We start from the raw sequence: 27,978 nt of genomic DNA, 5'->3' as shown, positions 1-27,978 counted from the left end.
CATTTCAGTCTGCACAAACGCTGTCACCACACGGGCGGGAGCCGCTATTAGGAAGTGACAAAACAGGAAAGAAAAAGACGAGACTTGCCTTTGAGGGGGGCTGGGGCTGTCAGGTGTCTTCCTCGACGCACTTCACAATACGAAGCCCTGGCGATTTCAATTATTTTACAAACTTAATCTGTCAGAGGCCCCTTTCAGACCCTGCTCTTGCTATTTTAGGGACAACGAATCCAGTCTGTTTGATAAGTCCCCCTCTGCTAGTGTATCTGGAAATAAACGGTCGGGCTCATATTCTCTGTTTTCCCACAGGGCGGACAGCTGGGGTCGCTTTCCTTTTGTTTTACACAGGAAGTGCAAGAGATTTATCAGGGAAAGGAGCCAGTCCGTGCGGAGGAGAGGTCCGAGATCCCGTCCCATGTGTTCTTCAATCTCATAAACACTCAGCGCCGCGATCCTCGCAAGGAGTTAAAATGAGGACAAGGGCGCCAATCAACGTGACACTTAATTTATTGGGAAATAAATAAATAATTTGAGAAATGTGTAATTTGGGCTGATTCCCTTGAATGTTGAACTACAATATAGCTCATTACCTGTGTATTTTACTTCACACAGCCTTTTCTGCTCATCTGCATCAAGGCTGCCAATCATTTCGGAGGTATGTAGCGATATGTCTTAGAAAACAGAAGATGCATAATTTAACGAGTGCAGGCCTGTAAAACGGAGCAGTTATTTTTAATGCTTAGGTAGAGACAAGCGCGATCGCGCCTGGCGGATGAAAGAGAGTCAACATCATTCGACTGCAAGCAAAGGGACGACAATAACGAAGGGGTAACAATGATGCCGATGTTTCCAAACTGTTAAAATATACATTACAGGGACCAAACAGGGGAAGCGCTGGTACGCTGTGTTTCAAATGCATGGGAATGTTCTGCTCGATGAATCTCACACATTAGAAGACTTTTAAAAGTGAGTGAACTTGAACCAAGCCACAGAGGGAATTTGGTGAAGAAAATCTGGCAGTTTTTGAGGACCTTTCATTGACAATATGCCTCTAAACACCTGTCTAGGTCGAAAGAAAAGTGCAGGGGGCAGGGCATCTGTTCAGGGAGCGGGGCATCAGATGTTATACAACGTACTATTCTTCAATGCACAGATGTTGTGGAAACATGGTTAAGAAAAAGTACTTATTTTATATAGAAGATGTCTTTTTTTCACATTTTCCATGTTGTACGTAATTAACAGCATTAAAATATACGTTTTGGTGTTGGTCTTGGTTTGCAGATGCCACTAAAATTAGACAGTTCGTGCTCTTGTATTTATAACTTGTGAAAAACCTCCAGATAACAGGCTAATTATGCGGGAGAGAACTTGTGTGGCTCTTAGTTCTTAATTTTGTCCGAGCTGGGTAGGAAGAAGGGGGGGAGTCACAGATCCAGATTTAATAACTGCGGCTCGGTTTGATTTTACTGGCAGCAACTCCTGTGGTCATGAATGTGTTTTATCGAGGCACTTCCAGGCGGCTGTATCTTCTCACCCACCGGAGTGGAAACTAACTTCTCTGCGGCGGCCAGAGCTGCTTCTGGGGACGACTAATGAAAAGGCGTAAAAATCGCGCTGAGGAATGACAATAAAAAAAAGAGCAGAACAAACTCGAAGAACAGGTATAAAATAATATGGACACAAATAGTAAAGGGTGACTTATAAATATATACACAACTTATATAGATATAAAGTAGCATCTCATCCTGGGAAAACTACAGTACTTCTCTCCTCTCTCAGTCCTCAGATTCACTGCCCTCCCAAGAATACACCCAGATAAATTTCCTTTGTTTCCTCCATCTACTTCACTTTAATTACTTAATGATGTACTTGTGTGTTCACTTGACTCATTTATTGTTTAATTAGTTGCTTAATCACTTTTTTAATTACTGAGTCACTTCCTACTATCCCCTGCTCGTGTTTCTCTATCCCTCATAAGAACATAAGAAAGTGTCCAATCGAGAGGAGGCCATTTGCCCCATCGTGCTCGCTTGGTGTTCATTAATAACTAAGTGATGCAAGGATCCTAACATACAACTAAACATTAACATCACTGCCCTTGTTCTCAATTCTACACTTTTGACAATATACCCGAGCATTATGTTTGCCTTTTTATTGCTTCCCCACATTGTTTGGATGGAGAAAGTGAGGAGTCCACATAGACTCCTAGGTCTTTCTCATGCGTTACTTCATCCAGTTCTGTTCCTCCCATAGTGTAATTATAGTGGACATTTTTGTTACCTGCGTGTAATATCTTGCACTTGTCCACATTGAATTTCATCTGCCAGGTGTCGCCCACAACTGAATATTATTTGAATAGCCTGTGCTGCCGAGATTGTATCTGCTGAGCCACCTATTTTAGTATCATCTGCAAATTTGACAAGTTTGCTAACTATCCCAGAGTCCAGATCACTAATATAGATTAGAAAAAGCAAAGGCCCTAGTACTGATCCCTGTGGAACTCCACTAACAACCTCACTCCAGTGAGAAGCAACTCCTCTAATCGACACCCTCTGTTTCCTATACATCAACCAGTTCATAATCCATCTACTTACATTACCCTGAATGCCTACAGCTTCCAATTTGAGAATAAGTCTTTGGTGTGGAACTGGATGTGTGCGGTATCGGTCTGTGGGACTGAGAGCTGTGCGGTAAAGCCACGCCAAAACCTTTGGACACCGACACAGAGACCCGAAACGACTCTTCTGAGCACATCGACCGGGCAGAGACAACGTCGTAGGGCTTGGTTTGTGTGATGAAGCCATGGGGGTGCCGAGACCTCTGACCTGAGCAGAGCCCCCAAGGGTAGCAGACCGAGACGGTTCAAGTCAAGCTATCTCCTCCCCGGCTTCAATTCATCCCATTCAAGACAGATTTCACTTACTATGGCCTCTGCGTGTGTTAAACTCCGTGTCTTGTCTTCTAGGATGGCGACGCCAGCCTGGACCTCTTCAGCGGTTAGACTACAGGAAATAAATACAATGACACTTTGTTAGCCTTTTCATGGAGTCAGGTAACAGTAATAGTCGATGGAAACCTTGTGCATGGATACAAATGGATACACATCCCACCAACAGAGCAACAATCCTCCGACACTGGAGAATGAAAAGTCTTTGGGCTGACATCACCACAACAGGCACTTTTTATACACAATGGAGCCCTGATACACACGGACACGGACACAATCACGCACAGATGCCAAGACAAAACAGACACACACACGGACACACAAACACAATCACGTACAGACGCACACACACACACTTTCTACACTTTTATATACACACAGATGCAAAGACACATACACACACACACACACACACACACCTACACCCCCACACAAATACAAACATGCACAGATGCAAAGACCCACATAAAAACACATAGAATCACGCACAGACGCAATGACATAAACAGACACGGACACAATCATGCACAGACACAAAGAGAAACACACACACATGTACACACTCTCAATCACGCACAGACGTGCACACACACACACACAGACACACAACCTGGCACAGATGCAAAGACACACCCACACAGACAGAGCCGCCTCAAAGCAGCCAGAGATCTCGTCATGTTCTCCTGACAACTGGCCCCGCTAACAAAAAATCCATATCAATATCAATCTGGGGAAAATGCAATATTCCTGTCAGTGCAGCTGCAACAGTAGGCCGTAGACTGAACCGCTGCCTGGAGCGATCTTCTGATGAACAGAGGAGCGAGATCTCAATCTGAGGAGGAGGCTCGCCTCATAATTGCACTCAATCAAAGGGCCAAATGTGTTTATGCAGAGTGGAAAGTCCCAAGGGTGGCGCGGTGAGACGCGTGTCATCCAGCCGTACTTCCCATAGGTGTGGTGCAGAATCTACACTCTCACAAGTGAGTGAGTGAGTGAATGAGTGAATAAATCTGCTATTCCGTGTGAATACTGTATTTATGAATGCATTAAACCCAACCAGATAACCTCTCCTCACCCCCCCCGCAGAACAGAATGCAAATAAAACATTGTCGCCATAAAATATTCACTTCTCTTAATTTTAGATGCATATTTAAACAGAGCATGTATTTTTTATTTTTCTCATGCTATTACCCTCGTGCACCTAAACAAACCCTCAGAAAGTCAGTTTCCCTCTTATTGGGCCTTATCTTCCGCAAACAGCATCGAGAGATAATAAATATTTAAATTGAGTGCAAACGAGGTGTCGTCAGCGGGAGGCACCGCGGATTCGCCGAGGCAGACCCGGCGTTTACCGGCAGAAGCAATAAAACCGGCTCTGAAATGTCAAGGGAAGTGTTAACGACCTTCGCAGGGAGAAATGCCAGCGTTCAAGGGCTTTTCAAAGCAGAAAAGTCCTGGAAACTTTAAAGACACACACTCGCTGCTCATTAGCTACAAAATGGCTCTGCTCAGCCAGGCTGCGAGGGAAAGTGTGGAAGACGAGATACATCTGTTTCAATTAAAAGTCTCTCTACGGCTGTGGCAGCCGTTATTATCGCAACATCGGTGGCACTTATTAAACTTTTTATGTCGTCCGTCGACAAAAAATGTGTCTTGGTCAGAGAGAAGATCGCACCGACCTAAATAACCAACTGTTTGTGGACAAGATCAACAAACAGAAAAAAGAGCAAATGGCCCTTAAATTACGCAGCTCAACTGTTGTTGTTTTTATTGTTTCCCATAAGAATGACAGCAGACTACCAAGGGGGATCAGGGGGGCGGGGGGCATCGCAGAACAGAGTGGGAGCTGTGTCGAAGTCGGTACGCAGGCAAGGACCATGCAAAACACGACCACACAACCTGTACACTTCCCTGGATCGAGACATAGCAAAGAAAGACAGTTAGAGAGCTTCAGCCCTTGACTACCGGGATCTAACACGACCTCCTCGAGGTCTCTCTCCAGATCAGGATGATGCCAGCAAGGACAAATGGCAACAACACACACTGCAGACAGACGGCAAACACACACAGAGTGCAGATGTAAAAATGCCAAGGCTGCCAGTCTCTATCCCTGCTACTCTCCCATCTCTACGCTTCACTCCTGCACTGCTCAGGAAACTCCGGCCATTTAAAAACACATTTACTCTGAAGTATCAGCTACTCGGTCCTCATTTAGAAACTGTCCCAGTGTCTTATTTGCAAACTCACAGCCCTGTGAGAAGAGACTTAACTCCTGCTCACACTACAAGCAGTGCCGACCGTTGTGTAGCCCTGGCCTGCAAAAGCATACAGCTAAGCAAATACCCCTTGACAAATAATTTGCCTCCACTTCACTCTCCATAATCGGATGCTAATGGCCTTCCCACACCAGCTCCAGGCCCGGTAAACAATGCAGCCTCACTAAAGCCACAGCATCCTCCCTCAGAGCACAGAGCGGAGCCCACGGCCAACACAAAACCTCCAAAATCCTGACCGGTTCCTTCAGCGCAAGTGACTCAAAGTGCAAAGGGAACCAGGCTGACAGAGTCCAAAGTAAAGCACAATTACAGTCCCTGCAGGGCCACACACCCACCCAGGGTATGATATTGGTTTCTGTGAAGGGAAGTGAGTGCAGGCCTCGTCGATATGAGAGTCTCCCACACAGTTATTGTGCGGCGCTTTATTACCCCTCTGTGCTGTGATCGAGATCCTTAAGTGACCTCATAAACGACTGTAGCAAAGTATATTAAACTGATGCCGGGCCCAAGGAATGTTTGGAGCAACCGAGAAACCGAAACTGAAAAGTGTGCATCGATAAATACACAAATAAATAATCAATATATCCTGTACAGCAGGCCCATGAAGTCACGTGACCGACTCCCTGGGCTGGAGCAGGGACTGATGGGAGACCTCAGAGGAAGACAGTGGCTGGAGGCAAATCTGCAGGGACACACAGACGGGGGAACAGAAAACAGGAGACACTTCTTCACACAGAGAGTCACAATCTGAACAAACTCCCCAGCGATGTGGCTGAAGAGACAATTTGGGAACATTCAAAAACAGACTGGATAGGATCCTTGATCACTTAGTTATTAATGGACACCAAACGAGCACGATGGGGCGAATGGCCTCCTCTCGATTGGACACTTTCTTATGTTCTTATGCTGGTCCACCACTAGGGGTCTCTATTCCCTCTGGACCAGTAATTTCAAAGTAGTGCAGCGATATGGGGACAGGATGGGACATTTACAATGTTTAAACATGTTTTTGGTAAATGCTTCTATTACAGCTAATAATACTGTCTGGGGGTGTGAAGTGTTGCATGGATATTACCTTTGTTCTGCATTGATTAAGGGTCTTGGTTTTAAAGATAAATGCTCTTTCCTAAAATAAAAATTGCTTTAAGTATTTTCAGGGTAACTTTATCCAGTTTGTTCTTAATGAGAGGATATATCATTTTACTAAACAATGATCTTGTGTGCAACGTGAGAAGCTTCGGCACGGTTCTGATCTCTCTCGATTGAAATGGACGCAAGCTCAAGTGAGGTATGGTGCCGATAACCCGGCCGCGTCGTGGTGTAGACCCAGCAGAGAGAAGGAGACTCGCGTGCCCCGTGTCTGTGGGAGAACAGTGTGGATTCGGGCTCTGGAACACATTAATGGTGCTGCTCCACAAACGCTGCTGCAGCACTTTCCCTCAATAGGCACATATGTTTTATAGCACATTAAGTTTACAGGCGGCTCCGGGAATGTGCCAAGTTCGCTCGAACGCTATCGATTCCTTGCAGGGAGAAGAGGCTCGCTGGTGGTGCGGCGCTGGGATTTCTGCAAGTGTCAAGGAAATGTAAATAACCGTTTAGGAGCTGAATGGCGCTATTCAACACGAGATGCACAGAGCTGAAGCGCCACGCGTGGAATTTGCGATATGTCTGGCGTCTGCTGGACGAGGAGGTATATATATCTGGTGGTATGTGATCTTCGTGGGGATAAAGAACACATTTGAGAAAAGGCTTTTCTTGAGAACAAACTGGCATTATTTATTAGCCAAACAAACAAACGCACACAATTGTACACACTGTGTCCAGTAAAACAGGAAACATATCATCCAAAGCACATGTGTCCAAGACTAATATCACCGTATCACAATGGTTCGCTAACCCTGGTCTTGGAGGAGCCCCAACCCTGCTGGTTTTTGTTCCAACCAATTACTTAGTTGAACCCTTAATTGAACTAATAATTTCCTAAATCAGTCTTTTAACTATTTTAAACAGTAGGGGGTTTAAGTAAACTATATAATTGTATACAGAACCAACTCTTTTACACAATTAAATCTAAGTAGATTGTTACTTCAATTAAGGTTCAATTAAGTAACTGAGAGCTCGGTTGGAAAAAAAAACAGCATGACAGGGGGTCCCCCAGGACTAGGGTTGAACCACTGCCGTTATCGTTAGTGAGATCCCTGATGAACACAGCCCTTGAAGGGATTTGAAAGCCATCAGACTTGTTGTCACGAGTTAGTCTCCTCTGGCACATGATATCCCGGAGAAAACTGGAATTCAAACAACAAAACGTCACATCAAGTAACAAGGAAAGCAGGCAGTGGTTTGATGTATCATATATTAAGAAACAACGTGTCCATTCATAAAGCTATAAACAGTATTTGTTCAATGTGTTTACTGTGAAAGGGGAGACGATCGGCTGACATTTACCTTGAAATCTTAGATCCTCCACTCTGCGTGATGTACCCACAATTAAACTGTACAGATATGAACCACATTGTCTACACCCAATACAAACATATGGCAATCACAGGGAAACCAATGCTGCTCAACTCAGCTCAACTCAATTCTGCATAGACAGACCCTTGGAAGACATACTGGATATTGTTTTCAAGGAAAGAGGTCGACACAGCACGATCAGAACGATATTTCCTCACACTGTGTCTCAGTGAAATACTGTACTAATTCACATCTGTAAATGTTTAGTGTAATCAAAGCAGGTAAACTATAATGTCAGCCTGAGAAACGCTTTGTTCATTTCTAACCTACCCTCGACACAGAATGTATTTATACAATCATATCATCGAAAAAGGAAGACAATAAAAAAAACTGGAGAGGTTTTGATTTCCTGTTTTAAAAGAGAAGAACTGGTAATAGTGTGATGGATAAAGTCTGCTCTATTGTCCACCTCCTGAGCTTTGAAAGCACCTGCGGTACCATTTGCATGCAAGAGCACAGTCCTTTATATAACCTGCATTAACATGCCGAGAGCAGAACCAAGGATACATAAAATAAATGCATTCTCCCGCCAGGAGGAGAACAAATGTCGAGGAGAGCGGCGAAGCCACGGCTCCTGACAACAGATAACCCCCCCGCAGAGCTCTCATACATGTTAAAGTCATATCACGCCATTTCAACCACTCCACATGGCCGGCACAGCTTATAAGTCGCACACAACACGCCCTCAGAAACCGCCAGATGCACCAGAGGTATACAGACATTTATTGACTTAATCCTTCCCCAAATGTTGTTCTTCAAGTTTGTGTGTTTGCATTTCTTATTTTTGTTTGTTTTATTTAATTGTTAAGCAGGTAGCATATGCCAAAATGAACACAATACACAGACAAGAAAATACAGTGAGGGGAAAAAAGTATTTGATCCCCTGCTGATTTTGTACGTTTGTCCACTGACAAAGAAATGATCAGCCTATAATTTTAATGGTAGGTGTATTTTAACAGTGAGAGACAGAATAACAACAAAAAAATCCAGAAAAACGCATTTCAAAAAAGTTATAAATTGATTTGCATGTTAATGAGGGAAATAAGTATTTGATCCCCTATCAATCAGCAAGATTTCTGGCTCCCAGGTGTCTTTTATACAGGTAATGAGCTGAGATTAGGAGCACTCTCTTAAAGGGACTGCTCCTAATCTCAGCTCGTTATCTGTATAAAAGACACCTGTCCACAGAAGCAATCAATCAATCAGATTCCAAACTCTCCACCATGGCCAAGACCAAAGAGCTGTCCAAGGATGTCAGGGACAAGATTGTAGACCTACACAAGGCTGGAATGGGCTACAAGACCATCGCCAAGCAGCTTGGTGAGAAGGTGACAACAGTTGGTGTGATTATTCGCAAATGGAAGAAACACAAAATAACTGTCCGTCTCCCTCGGTCTGGGGCTCCATGCAAGATCTCACCTCGTGGAGTTTCAATGATCATGAGAACGGTGAGGAATCAGCCCAGAACTACACGGGAGGATCTTGTTAATGATCTCAAGGCAGCTGGGACCATAGTCACCAAGAAAACAATTGGTAACACACTACGCCGTGAAGGACTGAAATCCTGCAGCGCCCGCAAGGTCCCCCTGCTCAAGAAAGCACATGTACAGGCCCGTCTGAAGTTTGCCAATGAACATCTGAATGATTCAGAGGAGAACTGGGTGTTGTGGTCAGATGAGACCAAAATCGAGCTCTTTGGCATCAACTCAACTCGCCATGTTTGGAGGAGGAGGAATGACCCCAAGAACACCATCCCCACCGTCAAACATGGAGGTGGAAACATTATGCTTTGGGGGTGTTTTTCTGCTAAGGGGACAGGACAACTGCACCGCATCAAAGGGATGATGGACGGGGCCATGTACCGTCAAATCTTGGGTGAGAACCTCCTTCCCTCAGCCAGGGCATTGAAAATGGGTCGTGGATGGGTATTCCAGCATGACAATGACCCAAAACACACAGCCAAGGCAACAAAGGAGTGGCTCAAGAAAAAGCACATTAAGGTCCTGGAGTGGCCTAGCCAGTCTCCAGACCTTAATCCCATAGAAAATCTGTGGAGGGAGCTGAAGGTTCGAGTTGCCAAACATCAGCCTCGAAACCTTAATGACTTGGAGAGGATCTGCAAAGAGGAGTGGGACAAAATCCCTCCTGAGATGTGTGCAAACCTGGTGGCCAACTACAAGAAACGTCTGACCTCTGTGATTGCCAACAAGGGTTTTGCCACCAAGTACTAAGTCGAAGGGGTCAAATACTTATTTCCCTCATTAACATGCAAATCAATGTATTACTTTTTTGAAATGCGTTTTTCTGGATTTTGTTGTTGTTATTCTGTCTCTCACTGTTAAAATACACCTACCATTAAAATTATAGACTGATCATTTCTTTGTCAGTGGGCAAACGCACAAAATCAGCAGGGGATCAAATACTTTTTTCCCTCACTATAAATTATCAGCTAATGAAGCTTGTGTTCTCAGATCACTCATCCACACAAGCCTGGTCTCTCACACACCGAAATAAGAGACGATTACTGGTTCATTTAGGGGACTGAAAAGGTCGCCTACAAATTTCCATGAAGGACCTCGCACCAAAGCCAATGCCCACATTTACCATGAACAACAACCACACCGACAACAACAACTACGTCAAACACAGTAAGTAGCTGGAAAGAGTAAAGACTGCAGCCACCTAATGGTCTAATAGCAGGTCCAGGCCTGACACCAAAGATCCATATATCGCTTTCCAATCATTTAGTCTAATGTTTAATTGCCGAATCCATGCAGAATGCCGACAGGTCGGAATCGGGTCATCGCTGAAAAGGTCTACATTATTTCAGATCCGGCTTCAAAGGTCTTGGACTTCTGTAACATTGTTCAGGAGCGTGAAAAGTCTCACACGTCAGCAAGAGACGCCCAGCCTCTCCCCAGGGACAACGCACATATGGGGGAATCGGGTCAACGAGGGTTTCAAACCTGCAAACATTATTAGAATCGGCAATTATTGATCATGTGGACGAACATGTCGTTTCACACAATACTTGTGGACCAAACCTACAGTTGCAAAAGTACAGAGTTCACTTTCAGATGAACCAAGACCACCCCTTTCTAGGGGTCACAGTCCATTTGGTTTGATCCGCTTCCTGGTGCGATCTGTCAGTCTCCGAGGTCTCGCACATAGATTCAAACGAAGTGAAACGCATTTCAATCCGGATCAAACCGTAGGTGTCAAAGGCCCCCTACAATCACATTCAAAGAAATTCAAGTTGGACAAAATGTTCCTGGTGTGAAACAAACCTAAACCTAAACTGAAAGAAAAACTAGATTGTTTGTGAATCACAGTTTGAATTACAGTATTTACAAATGCCCCGATTCGCACACGCTACTCCACTGCTCCGCTCCCTCCACAGACTCTATTTTTAATTTAGTCATTTACTCTCCTGTAAGATTGCACTTTACAATGTTATCATACTTCTTGCCTTGTGTTACTAGTACTCATTGTTATTTTGATTTCCCCTATGGCCTTTGACTGTGACCTAACATCTTGTCTGCACTCATCAGCTTTTACAATCCAGGATGTAAGACCTCATATATTGTATTCACTTGTGTAAATTGTAACTTGTAAAATGTATTTGAATTGCACTGTATTATGTAAATTGGAATTTATAATGTTTTATGTCTTGAACTGCACTGTATTTTTGCACTTTGTATTGCACTTATATTTTGTAAGTCGACCCTGGCTAAGGGCGTCTGCCAAGAAATAAATAATAATAATAATAATAACAATAATAATAATAATAATAACAGGGTGTGAAAATGCCGGAGGTCCAGTCCACCCAAAGAGCACCGCAATGTCGACATTGCGTGATTCAGACACGTTTGGATGCTTACAGTGAGCCGGGTCGGACTGGACACCTGAAACAGGCAGAGGAAAATCCAAGTCTTGTTAATAACTATAATCATGATAAAAACAGCCACTAGAAGAGCTGGTGGCCAATCAAAACAAGCTTCCATGCAATTCTCTATTTCTCCGTGCTCCAGGTTTATTCTCCCATTTTTATTCAGTCTAGTTTTAAAACCAATTATGACATCCGAGTCCCTTTTTCATTGCAAGTAAGAAGGCGCTCAGCTGAGATATGATATTTAAGTCACTGATATTAGAGGGGGCAATCACAGGGAAGAATGAAGATGTTTTTATTTCGAAGATGGCCGCTTCTGGTTTACTGAAGGAAATAAAATCCAGATCTCTCTGCTTAAACTGAAACTCAAGGGAAAATAACAGTATTAATTACACGATACTCAGTCCTTTATCTCCTGCCTGGCACATCGCCCACAATGACAGAGACGTCGGTTCATCAGCTGTAATTTGGCGACTCTGCGCTGTTTTCTTGTTTTGCTTTTGCACTCTCAGTGCACAGTGCACTTAATAAGCCCGGCCACACAAGAGCGACCCTGCTGTGAGCCAAACCCGCAATCACACAACATCCCACCCATCAATCACCCACAGAGGAGCCAAGAAAACAAAAATCACACAGAAGTGTGTTTGTGGTTGTTTGGTTAGGAGAACGTATAACGCAAAGCCAAGCAGGGAGGCCTTTTCCTGTGTCTGTGAGAGGTTTTTTTTATGGAACAGATTAATTGTACGAATTGAAAAGGGCACAAGCACACACGTGAGTATGGAATAAGACATGCCATGTGTGTAGATTGAGACAAACAGATAAATAGACAGACAGACACAGAGAGAGAAGGATAGGCAGACAGTCAGTAAGAGAGAGAGAGAGAGAGAGACAGAGAGACAGACAAACACAAAGATAGACAGACAGATAGAGAGAGATGGATAGACAGACACTGACTGACAGAGACAGATAGACACAAAGAGATAGATAGACAGGCAGTCAGTCAGACAGACATACATACATACAACCCAGAAATTAGATAGACAGAGACATACAGTCTGTAAGAGACAAACTTAGAAAGCCTAGAAACTAGACAGACAGACAGATATACAGTGAGACAGAGACAGTGAAGCACATCACTGGAATATGAAGGCTACTGTGCCGAACGAAGCGAACCGAATCCACGGCTCAATGGGAACCACGTCAGTCTCTCACCTGCCGTCCCCGTTGGCGTCAAGGGCCTGGAAAACACTGAGTGGAGACGTGGCCGCAGCTTGCGGGTTCCTGGGAACTGGAGAGAAAGGTGCACAATAAAATAAACATTAGTTTGCTGTGAATTACAGGTTTCACGTAGGAAGACACTCGTTGGCAGGAGAAACCCCACAACACCCACGAGGAACATCCCTGACCAAACACAGACGCTATCCCGACGAATCCGAGCATGTCTCTCCGTTGAGGTTCACAGACACATTTCACTGGTACTGCATTGTTCACGTATTTTGATGTTTTAACCTTCATCATCGACACTTATGTTTGTTTAATAAACATGTAAGTCACTTTGGATACAACGAGAAGAAGGGAAGGTAAACACAGGAACGATGAACACATTTACACCAATATATAATGATATTTATGTGTTCACCAGAGACGGGTCATTCACCTTCCTGCTCCTTTCACATCGTCGCCGTTCTCTTGGACTTTCCTTTGGTAAACAGCTGAAGTGCACTGCATTTGTCTACATAATTAGCACATTATTGAACCCTCCCTTTATTATCTGGCAAATTCGAAATCTAAAGGACAAAATCATTGCGCTGAAGAAAAGGAGGAAAAAAATGAGCATCTTACATAATGCTAATTACACATCTGTGCTAATTACTTTTCCGTACAGGAGTTAATTACAGTAATTTCTGGCAGAGCTCATTTCGAAATTAACCCTTTGTTGCAGGGACTCAGATCACAGCGTTGCTCCTGCCAGACACAAGCGGATGCCAAACAACGTGTTTTTGGTGCCACTGCGGTCCACGTCCTCCCGAAGGGTAGCTATGGATACACCATCAGCGCCGCTCCTCCTCCCGGGGAGCCATGGCAACTCGCCTCGGGATGCTATGGGGGATGATAGTTTTATGGAGGAATCGAGGTAAAAGGCCAGTGTAATATCACCCTTTCAAATACACAAACTTTGAATCGAGCCGCTTGTTTACGAACCCTCGTCTGCACCTGGAGGGATGGCAGTCGTTTTCCCGGTGAAGCCCCCGCAGTTTTAACCGCAGCAGTTACACGTATAAAACCCACGAAAAAGACTGAAGAACCCATGAGAGTAGAGCTAATTTATCCTCCGTGAAACTCAGACTAAAATTGAGTCTTGATTGCGTCTTACTGTACAAGTCACAGATCCTGGACTCGAATCAATCGCTTATCTCTGAAGAAGAAAGAAACGTTCAGAGCCGCACATCTCCTGCACTGGGCAGACGAGAACAGGCAGTAATAAGGGTGCCATCACCTTCTGTGCCGCCACTAATTAAGCCAGTCACAACCTGCTCACTTCAGCCTCGGCACTTCTGATATCTCCATCTTTGTCAGCTCTCTTAAACTTGAGGATTTTAATGACAAAGTTTAAATCCTTTCCAAAAAGCTCCAACTATATCTTACATTCTCTACGCCTGTTGCCTGTAATCTGCCGAACACCACAGCACACCTATTATAAGCGTGATGGCAAAGACATCTCGATCAGGATGGCAGTTGTCGGCACACATACACACGCACCTCTCTCTCTAGCGACACAAAACCGTACACAAGCACATAACCTCGGCCTTCTCCAGTTTAGATCCACAACAGCTATAAGTCACCTTGGGAAACGGCGTCTGCTAAGAAATATAAAAAATTAGCAAGGGCTACAATGAATTGCCGATCTAGCAGGGTTTTGGGCAGGGACATGTTTTTATCGCATGCTGCCCTGAGGAGTCTCATCCACAACCCTTGCATGTCTCATCAAAATGATTATAATCAAAGATTCACAGTCATCTGGGAGCAATCTCCATTTACTACTACTTGTCACTGGTGCTTTGTTAAAGGAAGAGAAAATGTTTTAGATATAATTATTTTGAACACCGCAGGTTCTTCTATAGAAGCATCCTGTGCTTCCACCAAACACAAGGCTTTCATATCAGTATTATTTATGTCTTATTCCAATAAAGACCCTGCTTGGTCCGGCTCGAATAACACACGTTACACCAAATATAAACATTGTCTTGTGTGTGTACAAATGTATTGCTAAATCGGGGACCGCACAGCTCTTATCGCACACACTGAACACCAGAAGCCCCGACGACTAACTGTGAAGCGCAATCGAAGATATTACAAACCCATAATTGCGAAATTGCCACTGCCTGATAATAATGAAATGAACTGCGTTATCATTTCCATTCCGACTTCGCCGCGATTCAGGAAACAAACACGGCACAGCACATTTAAATATAGGAGATGACTGTACGTGTTCAACATGTAAATAGGGGGGCATAGCTACAGAAAAACCCTCTGCATGAGCCCCTATTCAACAAACCTCGAGACGCACAGTGGCCTGCCAGCACAACTGTCCATTTAATAGGCCTTTGGTGTAATGGCAAGAATTAGCATCGGCTGAAACCTTCATTTTAAAGAGGAAATGCTTGTAAAGGTACAGATCTGAACAAAGCATCTCTGTAAGCCGTGTTTCCCAACCCTGTGCAGGCATCACGTCTTTATTGTAAAAAGTGGCGTTGCACAACAGTCCCTCCTACACACCTGCGCCCTCGACCCTTCACTGGCTACGTTTACACAGAGCCCAATACTCCGTTAATAATCCGAGTAATCGCTCAATCAGAGTGCAATCCCCCCATATAAACACCGGACCAATCAGATTGAGCTCATACCGAATAAAAGGGATGGTGTGGACTTTAGATAATCCGCTGCATGGAGAATATTAGTGTCTAATATCTATCTTAACACTTTCATCTGACTACTTTCTTAATTGGAGACGACGGGTTATTTCGGCGTATGTCCGTTAAATTTGCATCACGCATTTAAATCAAGAAATGGTCAACTCCAGACGTACAACTCTCTCTCTCATCAACCTTTGCTCCGTAGCGATCTTTTGTCACGGGGGGAGGTTTGGGCATCAAGCGAATCATTTGAATCACGTTGGCACGTTGGGACTGTGGTACTAATTCTTGTTCTCATCCTCCAATGGGTGAGGACAAGTCAGTAAGTCTGTCGAAGCGATACACATCACCGCTGCCACTGGCAAGAATGGCAGGAGCTTTTTGTTGTCTTAGTACATCATTGTGCATATAAACGAATGCCACCCGATAGCACCCCAAAGTCCCCTCGGCACCCTGGCTGAAAACCACTGTATTAGAAAACAGAGAATAAGAGAATAAGGGGAAGGTCTGGCGGTGAACTAATTTGCCTGAGAACGCCGTGAATATCGCACGTATGAATCGCCTCGCGCCGCCAGGACCCCGTTACATTAAACCAAAATCAGGTTTCAGCAAAGACCAAGTTCAATTAGAACCAATTTAAGCCCTCGTCCTATTTTTCCTGAAATTAGTGACCTGCATGTCCTGCATTAATCTGCGTCTTTTATTACCGTGACTTATTATTTCAGTTTAAATTGGTTTCGCAGCCAAGGTGATCTAACAGAATGATGTCAAAAGTACACTTTAAGGATATTAGGAGTTCTTTTCCAGTGTAAAAACTTCACATATTAGGGATTTGGCCATAGGCATGAATTAACTATTTATCTAAGGAAGCAGCCTCGCCAGCTAGTGTTTTATAACTCCAATTTCACCTTCAAGTGTTTAGTTACCTTTAAAAATTACTGAATTATTGCAGAAAGGAAGGGAAGAGAAAAAGACAAACTTAGAACCCACCATTTTTAAATGTGTACAACTCGGAAGAGAACAAGAAAAAAAAAGGAAAAAGGTTAGTTATCCGCTTCATCCTAAATATGCACATTCAATTATAATGTTCTCAAAATGAATGTAATTTGGTTGGAGAAATTAAGTTCTCTCTCCTAAAGGTTAACTCAATTTCGTTCTCCCGAGGGCAAACATGAAGCAACAGCACTGAAAGGTTAATCCTCAGACGGAGAGAACAATTAGCTGATGAGAGAATGGAAGACTAAATGTCATCAAATAACGAAAGGTATATTGAGCAGCAACATCCCGCATTCATACACCTGGCATAAGACTGAGGCCCGGTCGTTATTAGGCACTGGAACAGAGGAAATTAATCAAACAGAATCAGAGACCACTGCAACCAGCAGCCGTTCTCCGTCAGCTCAGTGTTCAATCACAGTGTGTGTCACCCACTCAGTGGCGTTAACCCAAGTTTCCATGTGGCGGTTAACCCAAGTTTCCGTGTGGCGGTTAACCCAAGTTTCCGTGTTTGGAGTCCGTGTGGCGTTTAACCCTAGTTTCTGTGTTTGGAGTCCGTGTGACATATTATGCCTCGATTGTACAAACGTTGATCTGTCTCTGGTTTAATGAAAACATATACATACATGTTCTTCCAATGCCAGTTCCTCTGGCTCCTCTGAACCTCACATCGCTTTTAAGTTAATAACACTGTAATGTGTCACTGCACACTTAATGTATAAGGGAACAAATTACCTGTGAAGGCTGTGTAACCATTTACCAATGTTATCCATCCATCACTGCGTTTCCTTCATCACTCCCGTCTCCTTTTCCCCTTTGGCAGAACAGGTCTCTATACTTTTACTGCTTTTTTATTTACACATTTCTTTTCATGCTACACAGGTTTTATAATTAACACATGCTGTCAGTTTTATTTATCAGTGTGCAGCGCTCAGTTTAAATCCCTCTCATGCGCTCTCTCTACACACTGCACTTAGTCTAACTATGTCCTATGCTCTATGGGACACACCCATGCCTTATTAAAATGAGCACACAACTTCAACACTGAGCAGAATGGTCTGTTTTTAAATATCATTCAATTATTTTATGTTTTGTGATATAACCCTGCTGTGGCACCATGGCGTCTCTGTGACCCCACCCCAATGGCACTGTCAATGTAACTTTTTTCACGGTACTGGAGCAGGTTTATATATATATATATATATATATATATATATATATATATATATTCCCCTCAATAGGGTTTGAGTCAGGCCTTGTATGATGCTGTGCTGCATTTTGATCATTAATATCAGTTTGGTCTTAAATTTAAGTAATTATTTAAGCCTACCCTACACCAGGCTTAAATGGCAAAAAGGTATCTCTTGCTGTAGAAAATGACATAATTTAACTGAGGTAATTTAGATTTTTTATAGTAAAGGGCATACTTACAAAGTAATGGAAGTTTAACTAATAATAGTTGCAACTAATTTGACACTGAAATGTTTAATTTAATGAATTAAAAAACTGTATTAATACTTTAGGTGAACTATTACAATATAAGTTAAAATCTATTATCTAGTATCTATTATAAAGAATGAAAGCTGTATTAACAACCAACAACTCTTAATAAATTACAATAATACTTTTCTCCTTCCCCTTTTAACTTGAATTTTCAAATTTTTAACTTTAACATTTTGATTTCTAGATCAAGTTTTCCCTTCTGTAGTTCCAACACTTCAATGTAAAGGTCCTCTCTTTGAACCTATTTTTTCTTTTTTTAATATAACAAGTGTTTCAACTATTATATCAGATGATGCACAGTGAGGTGTGTCTCTGTGTGTAGGTTTGCAGAAGCTGTCCGGTAACTAGAGGGTTAGAAATGTAATGAGCGACAGCAGGAAGTGTCCCCCCTCAATGTGCTTATTAAATGTAATGTCAACGAGTTGTATGTTTAAAAACTACTCGTTGAACTCGTAAAAACGTAGTATACACTTTGTATTATTGATTGTACTGTATTTAAACATAAAATTAACAGTGAAGTAAAACAAAGTACTTTAAAAAAACGAATTTAAAAATACATTTAGAGTGCGCACTACGGCGGGGTTGATGGCTTTTGCGTTTTGTGTTATTTCATTCCAGGCTTTATTTTTGTCAGCATTTCCTCCCAAATGTACCCGTTTTCTTATGATTAGTTGCTCAACTATCGCAAGTTTTTCATCTTTGGTGAAATTTATATTGTTTACTTTACAAGCAGCCATTTTTTTTCCGTTCTTAACAAAAATAATAAGACCAGACTTTGCTGCTTAGCAACATCAGTTAAGCCAGAGCTAACGTAGGACCCACGAAGTTTTGTTTCGTGCAGCGGTCTTATAGTGAGGTCCTATGCAAGTCCAATTTAACAGGACTGAGACTAAGACTTAAAATAAGACCTTTTTAGTGCAACCGGCCCCTTGTCTATCTTGGTGCACACAGGACTTTAATGTAATGAATACCGTGTGAAATCCACATCTCGTTTCTGCACAATGTAACAATAACGGCGGTTCTGTCAAGTTGGCAAGGAAAGATGGCAACATTGGTTTGCTCAATGGCGTCTACATCTGCTGTGTTGGGCCGAGTGTGGCACTGGAATAAAAGTCAGGTGCAAGAACCTGCAATCATGAAGGCCGGAGCCATGACGGATAATGCCAGAACGTTTACATCCAATCACTTCCACCGCGAATCAGTAACAAGCTTGCTCTCCTCGATGTTTTAATTATACAGATAGGTGGGTGAAAGCATGTGTGAATTAAACTAAATTAAATGATTACGGTGACTGGCAGGGCATATTCCACACAGCCGTTCCTCAATGAATTCAAATGTAAAATGTACTTTAATCAATGGTTGCCACACACAATTAGAAAGTATAGAGAATTTTTGGAGGCCTGTTTACGAATAGGCATGCTTAAAAATGCCTAAAAAACAATGTGTGTATCTGAAGAATAAGTGGCAGCTTTCAGAAAAACAGTAATAATCTATATTATCACTGTATAAAAACATGGTTCTGTATCAATTTAGAACTGTGACCCACCCACCAATCTGAACTGAACCTTTTCACCCTGGAACAGAGGAGACTATGTGGGGACTTGATCCAAGTCTTCAAAATCATGAAAGGCATCGACCACATCAAACCAGAGGAGCTTTTCCAGATCAGCAGGGACACACGCACCCGGGGACACAAATGGAAATTGGGCTTCAAGGCATTCAAGACAGAAAACAGGAGACACTTCTTCACACAGAGAGGCATCACAATCTGAACAAACTCCCCAGCGATGTGGCTGAAGAGACAATTTGGGAACATTCAAAAACAGACTGGATAGGATCCTTGATCACTTAGTTATTAATGGACACCAAACGAGCACGATGGGGTGAATGGGCTCCTCTCGATTGGACACTGTCTTATGTTCTTACTCAAACATGACATGATCGATGCTTGTTGGGCCATTTTGCTGGAGAGGATTCTTCCTTGCAAACCTGCCATCAAATTTCAAACCTTTACTGACAAATGGGCCAAAGTTGTGTTCACATTATGTGAATGTTGTAAGTAACTTATTTTGACGCCATCTTTGTTCGAAGTGAAAGGTAATCTCTGTAAGCTAACCACGGATATTGCACAGCAGCAAACTGCCATCCCCACATGGAAGGAGTACTTAATTATAACAGCCCAAATGATGGTCTCACTGCATCAAAGAAAAGAGCAGAGCAGGTATTTCAATTTCCCTGTTAATAATGATCAATTTAGGCCTTAATCAGCAGTAAAAGATGGAATTATTCCTGGTTAAAGACCATGCTTTCGCAGTAATGAGGCCTCACCAAGGAAGATTTGTAACATCATAAAATTCTGCATTTTCCGTTTTATTCAATATTTTCTACTTAATGTCGAGCAAAGGCTTATAGGAGAAACGCAGCTCCCTTCATACAGCCAGAGTAAATAATGACATACACGAACAGACTTAACTCTGTGCAAAAAGGCTGTCGGGCTCATAGCATGGCATGAGTGTCACAGCTTAGTCACTAAATATCGACTGTGCGCTGATCCTGATTAGACTTTCACCTTTTAATTTAAATCTAAGTTTAGGTTCCATTTTAAGCACCAAGTCAAACCACAACATTCTGGCTTCACGCACACACAGTCTCACACGCATGCACACGCAATCACACAAACAGTCACATACACACACACACGTACTCACGCACACACACGCAATCACACACTCATGCACTCACACATGCATGCACTCTCACACACGCAATCACTCACTCACTCAATCACTTAGACTAGTCTAGTTTTACACTATACATCTTGCTACTACACATACACAAACTATCTCTCTCTCTCTCTCTCTCTCTCTCTCACACACACACACACACACACACACATACAATCACGCACTCACTCATGTAAGCTCTCACACTCACGCAAGAACACGCACGTTGTTATTAGTTCAAAGATGGTGGAAAGCTGCCCATGCCAGTCCTTGACCAGAAACCCATCAAACACTGCCCCATCGCAGACCAACAACGTCATCCCTGCCACGTGCATCTCTCCACTATTTCTGAGCGTAAAACAACTGATTGCTGCACTTTGTGTCTTGACGCACATTGTGCTGCTTCTCCGGCACTTAATTTCTGCACCCGGTGCGCAATTAACTCACGTCAGTCATTGGGGCGCGAGTCGAACATGACAGTTAATTTACCAGGAACAGGACAGAGAAGGACTCGGTGTTGCTCTCTGCCATGAACTGCCCCCGTGGGGCGTGGCTGTTCCCTCTCGTTTACAAACGCCTGCAGGATCGGCTCCGGGACACGTGTTGGTTTCTGATTTCCCAGGAGCCTCTGCAACATGGAATCTTAACATCTTTAATAAGAGGCAAACAGACCGAGGGTGGGTGGGCTGATTTGATTTCACCGCAGCACATGTCACTGTGGCATTTGCCCTTCCGCAGCGGCTTCATTGGCTATTCGTAAGGTCGTAGTATTTTTCTTTTTAAATTACATTCAGCATAATTGATATCATCCACATCAGTTAACAATGGTCTTTAATAGACAGATTAAATAGATAGACAGACAGACAAATGGAGTGGCTTGACCCCATTTAAATCCATTTAAGTGACGGCTTTTTATCAGAGATCTGCTAGTTCTTGACCTACTTCCCCTAATTGACCTACTGTGGTTTTACACAGAGAATATGATGCATCGTTGCTGTTGATGAAACTCACATCGGGATAAAGATTTCTACAGCACGTGGAGTCGGTGGGCTTGGAGCCGATCACATGACCCAACTGATCGGTACGTAAAGGGCTTTCAATGTGTTTCAAAAGATCACATTTAATCTCTTATTTTGATGCAACATGGAGTGAAAAGGCTCTGGGTAAAGAGGAGGTGACAGATCACTGAATTCAAAACCACTTCAAGAACATCTGCAGACGCACTGGGTTTGTGTGAAGAGCAGTCATTTGCTTTCATGCTGCAATATAGACAAACTAAAAGGTACATGAGGAATGATCATGTCCTTCTGAGACACAAGAGCCATTTTTGTGAATGTACGAAACATTGCATGATGCTAGACATACAAAAGCATTTTCCACTGGCAGCTTCCAACACTGAGTTATAAGAAATGAGGTTTATTTTAAAAACTACTGGAGGGAAAGAAAGAAAGAATAAACTAAATCTTCTTTATATGTCCCAGAGCTCAAGGAAAATCAAACAAGATTTGACTCAGGATCTTGGGAGACTTTGTTTGACCTTTGTTTGTTTTGTGTTGGGTCTTTAAATGGCAAAACTTAAAATGGGTTTTCTTTTCAGCAGAGCATGTTGTGTAGAAATTAATCGTTAACACTTCGGCCCAAAATATCCACTCTGCCCAGCGTAGCTCTGTTTCATGTCATGATGTACAGAAACATGAATCCCATATACAACAGATCCAATAAAGACTTACTGAGGAACTGGTACGATGACTAACAATGTTCTGGAGTGACCTCAGCTGGTCCTGGTAAGATATTAGCTTTAACCACTACTCCACACTGCTGTCGAAACGTCAGAGCAGAAGACAAGGCAATCTAACTTAAGGTCAACAACCTCATGAGGTTTTTCCTGCCAGATATGGTTGAGATCCCACGGTCTCTCTCAATCCTGCGTTTGAAATTCTGGACCATTTTTAGCAACCTTATTGTTACTCGAGTTGGTAAATGGTCCTCTGTCAAACCTAGTCAATCTCCTTGTAATCCAAGAATGCAAATCAAAAGCTTTTGAATCCTCCCAGGATGAGGGTCAGAGCACAAATGCAGGCAGAAAAATAAAAATGAACAGGGAATAATGACTTTATTCTGATGATGTTTTACTTCCTCCTAACAGTTTAGTATAATTTGGAATGAAATTGATGTTGTGGCTTAAAGGCAAAGATAGGGAATTATACATGTTGTTTGCAGAAATTAATGTTTATATTTAAGAAATGGGTTGGGAAGATAACCACAGTTTCAGGAGCTTTACACCCTCAGTCTACAACAGTTCAATTCAACGTGTCTTCTGGGTGTGTGGTTTCTCTTTTCTCTCTTACCACACACACTGTTTGGTTGCACTGTGTATTTCACATTTGCTTTTATCGTGCCCTTGAGAATAATTGCCACCTTTGGTAAAGATGAGCAAATAAGACCATGAAAAAATGTCAGTTGTTGTTTATCAAATTGATCTCACTCTAAATGTGAGGTCAAATTCTTGACCTATGGTGTTTGTGGCCAAAAAGCTCTATTTGTGTCTCATCTGACCATAGAACCCGGTCCCAACAAAGTAGGATGTTTAACTGAACTAACTCTAGGCATTTGTATTTAGATGAGAGGAGAGGCTTTCTTCTGGCAAGTCCAAATAGCTTGTTTGTCTGGAGGTGGCGTCTGATTGTGGGATTCAACCAACTTCTGCAATTCTCCAACTGTGATCCATTGAAACTTTTTTGCCTCTAGACCCATCATCCTCACTATGTGTCAGGGCAAGATACACTTCTTCCAGCTTCATCATGCTACAATTGAATAAACTCCTTAATTATTGCCCTAATAGTGGAAATCTCTGACCTTCCCCATGTTGATAGATGATTAGGGGAGCTGGGCATGTGTGTCACCTCATATTTATACCCCAGGAAGTCATGGATGACAACTTAAGCGTTCCCAATGCTCAGATGAACTTTAAAGTAAAATATCAGTGGAAGAGACTTCTGTTAGATTTGCAGGAGTGCCAATAATTGTGACACTCGTTCTAAGAATATGTATTTCTTGATTAATTGTTTTTTGTTTTCTAACAATTTTAACTCAATTAAAGTTTAGATGTCTGATAAACAACAACAACATTTTTCATAGCCTTTTTTGCTCATCTTCACCAAAGGTGCCAATAATTCTGGAGGGCGCTATATGTTATAGACGTAGCTTTTCTCAATTGCATTTGACCCTGGTGTTGTCGAATCATGTTCTCAAAGTGAACACAATGAATCCAAAACCTCTCGCTTTGCACAAGACCACAGAATCTATGGACTTTGTTTCCTTAGATTACCATTTCGGTTATGGGTGAATACAAATGAAGCCAAGAAGAACATGTAAAAATTATATCAAGATATGAAGTAGGGCAGTCAACTGTTTCGATGATGGAAAGCTGCCCATGCCAGTCCTTGACCAGGAACCCATCAAACACTGACCCATCGCGGATCAAGGACTGCATCCCTGCCACGTATTGCTCTACACTATCTCTGAGCGTGAAACAACTCATTGCCGCAGTTTGTGTTTTGACACAATTTGTGCTGCTTCTTCTGCGCTTCATTTCTGCACCTGGTGCTCAATGAACTCGCATCAGTCATCGGGCGCAAGTCCAACAATTTACCAGGAACAGGACAGAGAAGGTTAATTATGTGTTGCTCTCTTGCCAAGGACTACCCCCCTGGGGCACGTCTGTTCCCTCTCATTTACAAACACCAGCAGGACTCTTTTATGACTTTATTTTGACGATGTGCTGTTTTACTTCCTCCTAACAGTGTGTTTAGTGAAAATTTGTGGTAGAACATCATGGCATACGGGAAGTTGTAAAGCAAACTTTGTGGCGCATCACAATAAGTGGGGCAGATTAGTGAAACACAACAGAAGTTGCCACAATGGAGGAAATGAGGACGGGTGAAGGTTTGGGTGAAGGTACTTAGTCAACTGATAGCAGCCAACTACTGCAGAGCTGAAAACACAGCGCTGGCTCCCTTTACACAGCAGGGCAACGGAGGGACGTCAGTTAAACAGTAATGTCACAACAGAAAACACCAGAGAGGGACATGGTCCTTCAGCAAGGTCTATGTTCTCAGTCCCTTTCACGTGGAGCACAGTGATACAACCTGTGATTCAACAGTAACAGCAGTGGACTTGGCTAATCGAAGGGGTAGAGGGAAATAAAATATATTTAATCCAAGCGTATTCTGAACCACATACGTCAAAATGCCAGAAGGAATGGGAAGAGGGACGAAACTTTGGGGGGAAATGCAGACAAATGTGCCGAGATGTCCCAGGTCTTGGGAGAAGCGAGAGGAATCTTAAATCAAGGTGTTTAATGCAACTGAATCTTAGCTGCTAACAAGCAATATATGATGTAAAACAAAGATACATCATTCAGCGGGAGTAACTGTCATAGTCTACCAGTTAAAACAGGAGAAGACTCCCACGTCATACTGTTGATATTATTTGTCTGCACTTCCCGAAGAAACATCAAGCGTTTTAGAAGAGAGAAAGGGGTTCAGGTGGTGTGTCCCTGTTTTGCATTTTCATGTTCTGCGGCTCAGCTCTGACTGAGTGGGTTTTGCATGAGAAACATCAATCACTGGCCAGTGTCGGCAGGCCGGCACCAGAGGCAGCGAGGTGCAAAAATCAACAAGGAAATAGAATCTTCAGTCTCCGGTGAGCCGAGCTGCCAGTGGACATATATTCAGTCACTCGGAAAATATGCCAAAAGAGCTTTCACTATCCAAATGATATAAACAAAGAGTTTATACTGCAGAGATATGCATTCGAACGTAAGGAACTTGTCAATAGCAGCATGTGAATTGTAGGCCTATTGAATTGATCCAAGACTCTATATCACACCTGGAATAGCAGCATTCATTAATCAATTCGGCTAATCAATCAATTAATGCATTTTCATTCACTGAGAAGTAGGTTTTATAAATTACTGTAAAGACCTGATACGTACAGAGAGAGGTGGATAGGTGGATAGATGGATAGGTAGATAGCTAAAACAAAAACCCACCTCCCTTTATTATTGCAGTGGCTAATATAAATGGAGTAGTACGGAGAATTGACAATCGCTTTGTCTCTACCGGACTGAGAGGACATTTGACCTCAGACTAGACAGTGCAGAAGATCAATAAAGTTCACTAAGTATTCAGCATCTCTGAAGTCTTACTCTGAGGCATCACTCACCTGCCAGGGCCTTCAGTCTCTGGAGCCCCGTCAGAGTGTCTTTGTCTGTGTCTGCTTTCTGTTTCGCCTTCCTCTGTGTTTCCAACTTCCTCTGCAGGCGCTCAGAGGCCATTTTTAAATCTTTTAACTGGTTCTGTGGAATAAGAGGAATACAGTGAGTCGCATTATCTCTAAGTGTACTGCGTATATGAAATACGCTGGCAATATTGATTCTGCCGCAGCTTAAGAACTGTGTGTGCACTGTGTAATGCAATAGCAATGTTATTGAATAGTTTAGACACGTGACGGAAAGACAGAGTGTGATATGCGAGATTAAAAACAAGACCAGGCCACCAGCACAACCTGATGTTGCATTAAAGCACATGTGGAGTAGATTGTGAATAAAACTAATAACACACTGAGTTTAGTCGTTGTGAAATGCATGGTTTGTGTTGTGTTATGTTGGTGTACATCTTCCATCCAAGGTTAAGAAACCCATCAATGTTGTGCTGCACTTCTAATTTTCACAACTATTACTATTGTAATAGTACAGGCGTGTTTAACTGACCTATATAACGTGAAGAGAGATGCCAGTTATATCTTAATGGTAATTCATATGTTATACACAATGTTATAAATGAACAAAGTTGTCCAGACCGACACTGACATCACACGGGTGAGTTTTAAGGGTGTGTAAACAGAGCAGCCAGTGGGGGAATTAGCAGCAGGTTCTTGAAATAAAAGGCTAATGAACTACAGTCGTCTCATCGCAGCGAGAGGATTGTCATCATGGCTGACCGTACAATTCAAATTGCTAGCTTTCAGTCCTGGAAACTCTGGCTTTCTCAGTGACAATGCTGGGGAATGGAAATAGCCATTATAGAATAAAAGGCAAATAAATACAGAGCACAGTAATGGCATCCGATTGAAACCCAGTGTGTCAAGCTGAGATACTGCAGAGGGATGAGACAAAACAACTAAACACAATATTTATCTTAAAATATATATATATATATATATATATATATATATATATATATATATATATATATATATATATATACACACACACATTTTAGAAAGCCATTTTCTGTAATGTAATGAGAGATTGTGTAAAATGAAGTTTCGCCAAGGATGACTACCTTTCTGGGACACGGCGTTTGATATATTCTGTGTTTACCCGGCCCATGTTCAGTGGTTAAAATGATTAATTGAGCCTATTTTGTGTTAGCCACACTGGCTCTAATGTTTGAAAGGAATTATTTTCTGTTTGCACAGTTCTGTACGATGTCGAGAAAGGAAGACGAAATGTGCTTTCTGAGCTTCCTTATTCACAAATCACTCTAATTGCACCAGTTTGCCCCACATTCTCCCTTTTCACAGCTACGAAAGCTTTGAGGATAATCTCATTATAATTACCTTCAGATTTTTCCTCAACTAGGAAAATAATTGTGTGTAATTTCCCTCAATGTAAAAGGCAAGAAAGTAATATTTAAGAAGTATTTAATACAAAAATAGAAAAACAGTTAAATTGTGTAATGTAACTGATTTACAGTATTTGCCTGTAATGATTCACTTATCTATTTATTTTATATGTGTTTTGGGGTAGGTCTGTATTAGGTATGCACATCTGGATTGTATAATATTCACCCATTCTTCATCACATGTGTTCAAGGAAAGGGGGTGAATACTTCTCTAAGATTTTATAGGTTTTTATTTTGAATTGTTTTGTCAACTACCCTCTATTGTTTTAGTGGGTTGTGTAAATCAAAGAGGTAAAATCACATTTAAAAGTTTGGGTTGTAACATTTTTTAAGTCCAAGGGGGGTGAATGCTTCCTTTAGCTACTATATGTAAGAATGCATGTATGTATGTACTGTAGGGCAGTGCTTGGAGGGGCATGAATTGTCCGGATGCCCCTGGAGATGAATCACGCAGAGGAAGCACCTGACCCTGAATGAAAGCAGGAAGTTGGCACCCTTTGTTGTGGGTGTAGAAAAAAACA

The 27,978-nt window shown here is 42.4% G+C and overlaps 1 protein-coding gene across 2 annotated transcripts in view; it reads right to left on the bottom strand.

Moving 5' to 3' along the window:
- Positions 1-27,978, bottom strand: part of LOC136766825 (glucosidase 2 subunit beta) — a 143,535-nt gene that overhangs the window by 107,582 nt on the left and 7,975 nt on the right. For both annotated transcript variants that reach the window (XM_066720647.1, XM_066720648.1), the window contains exons 6-8: positions 25,995-26,127; positions 12,845-12,920; positions 2,924-3,002 (exon numbers count right to left, since the gene is read on the bottom strand). In XM_066720647.1, the coding sequence (XP_066576744.1) occupies positions 2,924-3,002; positions 12,845-12,920; positions 25,995-26,127 (288 nt within the window). The remainder of the gene's footprint in view (positions 1-2,923; positions 3,003-12,844; positions 12,921-25,994; positions 26,128-27,978) is intronic.

The sequence above is a fragment of the Amia ocellicauda genome, chromosome 13, assembly GCF_036373705.1.
Source record: "Amia ocellicauda isolate fAmiCal2 chromosome 13, fAmiCal2.hap1, whole genome shotgun sequence".
Lineage (NCBI taxonomy): Eukaryota > Metazoa > Chordata > Actinopteri > Amiiformes > Amiidae > Amia > Amia ocellicauda.
Note: the sequence above shows the minus strand (reverse complement) of the source record. Positions and strands in the feature narration are given on the sequence as shown.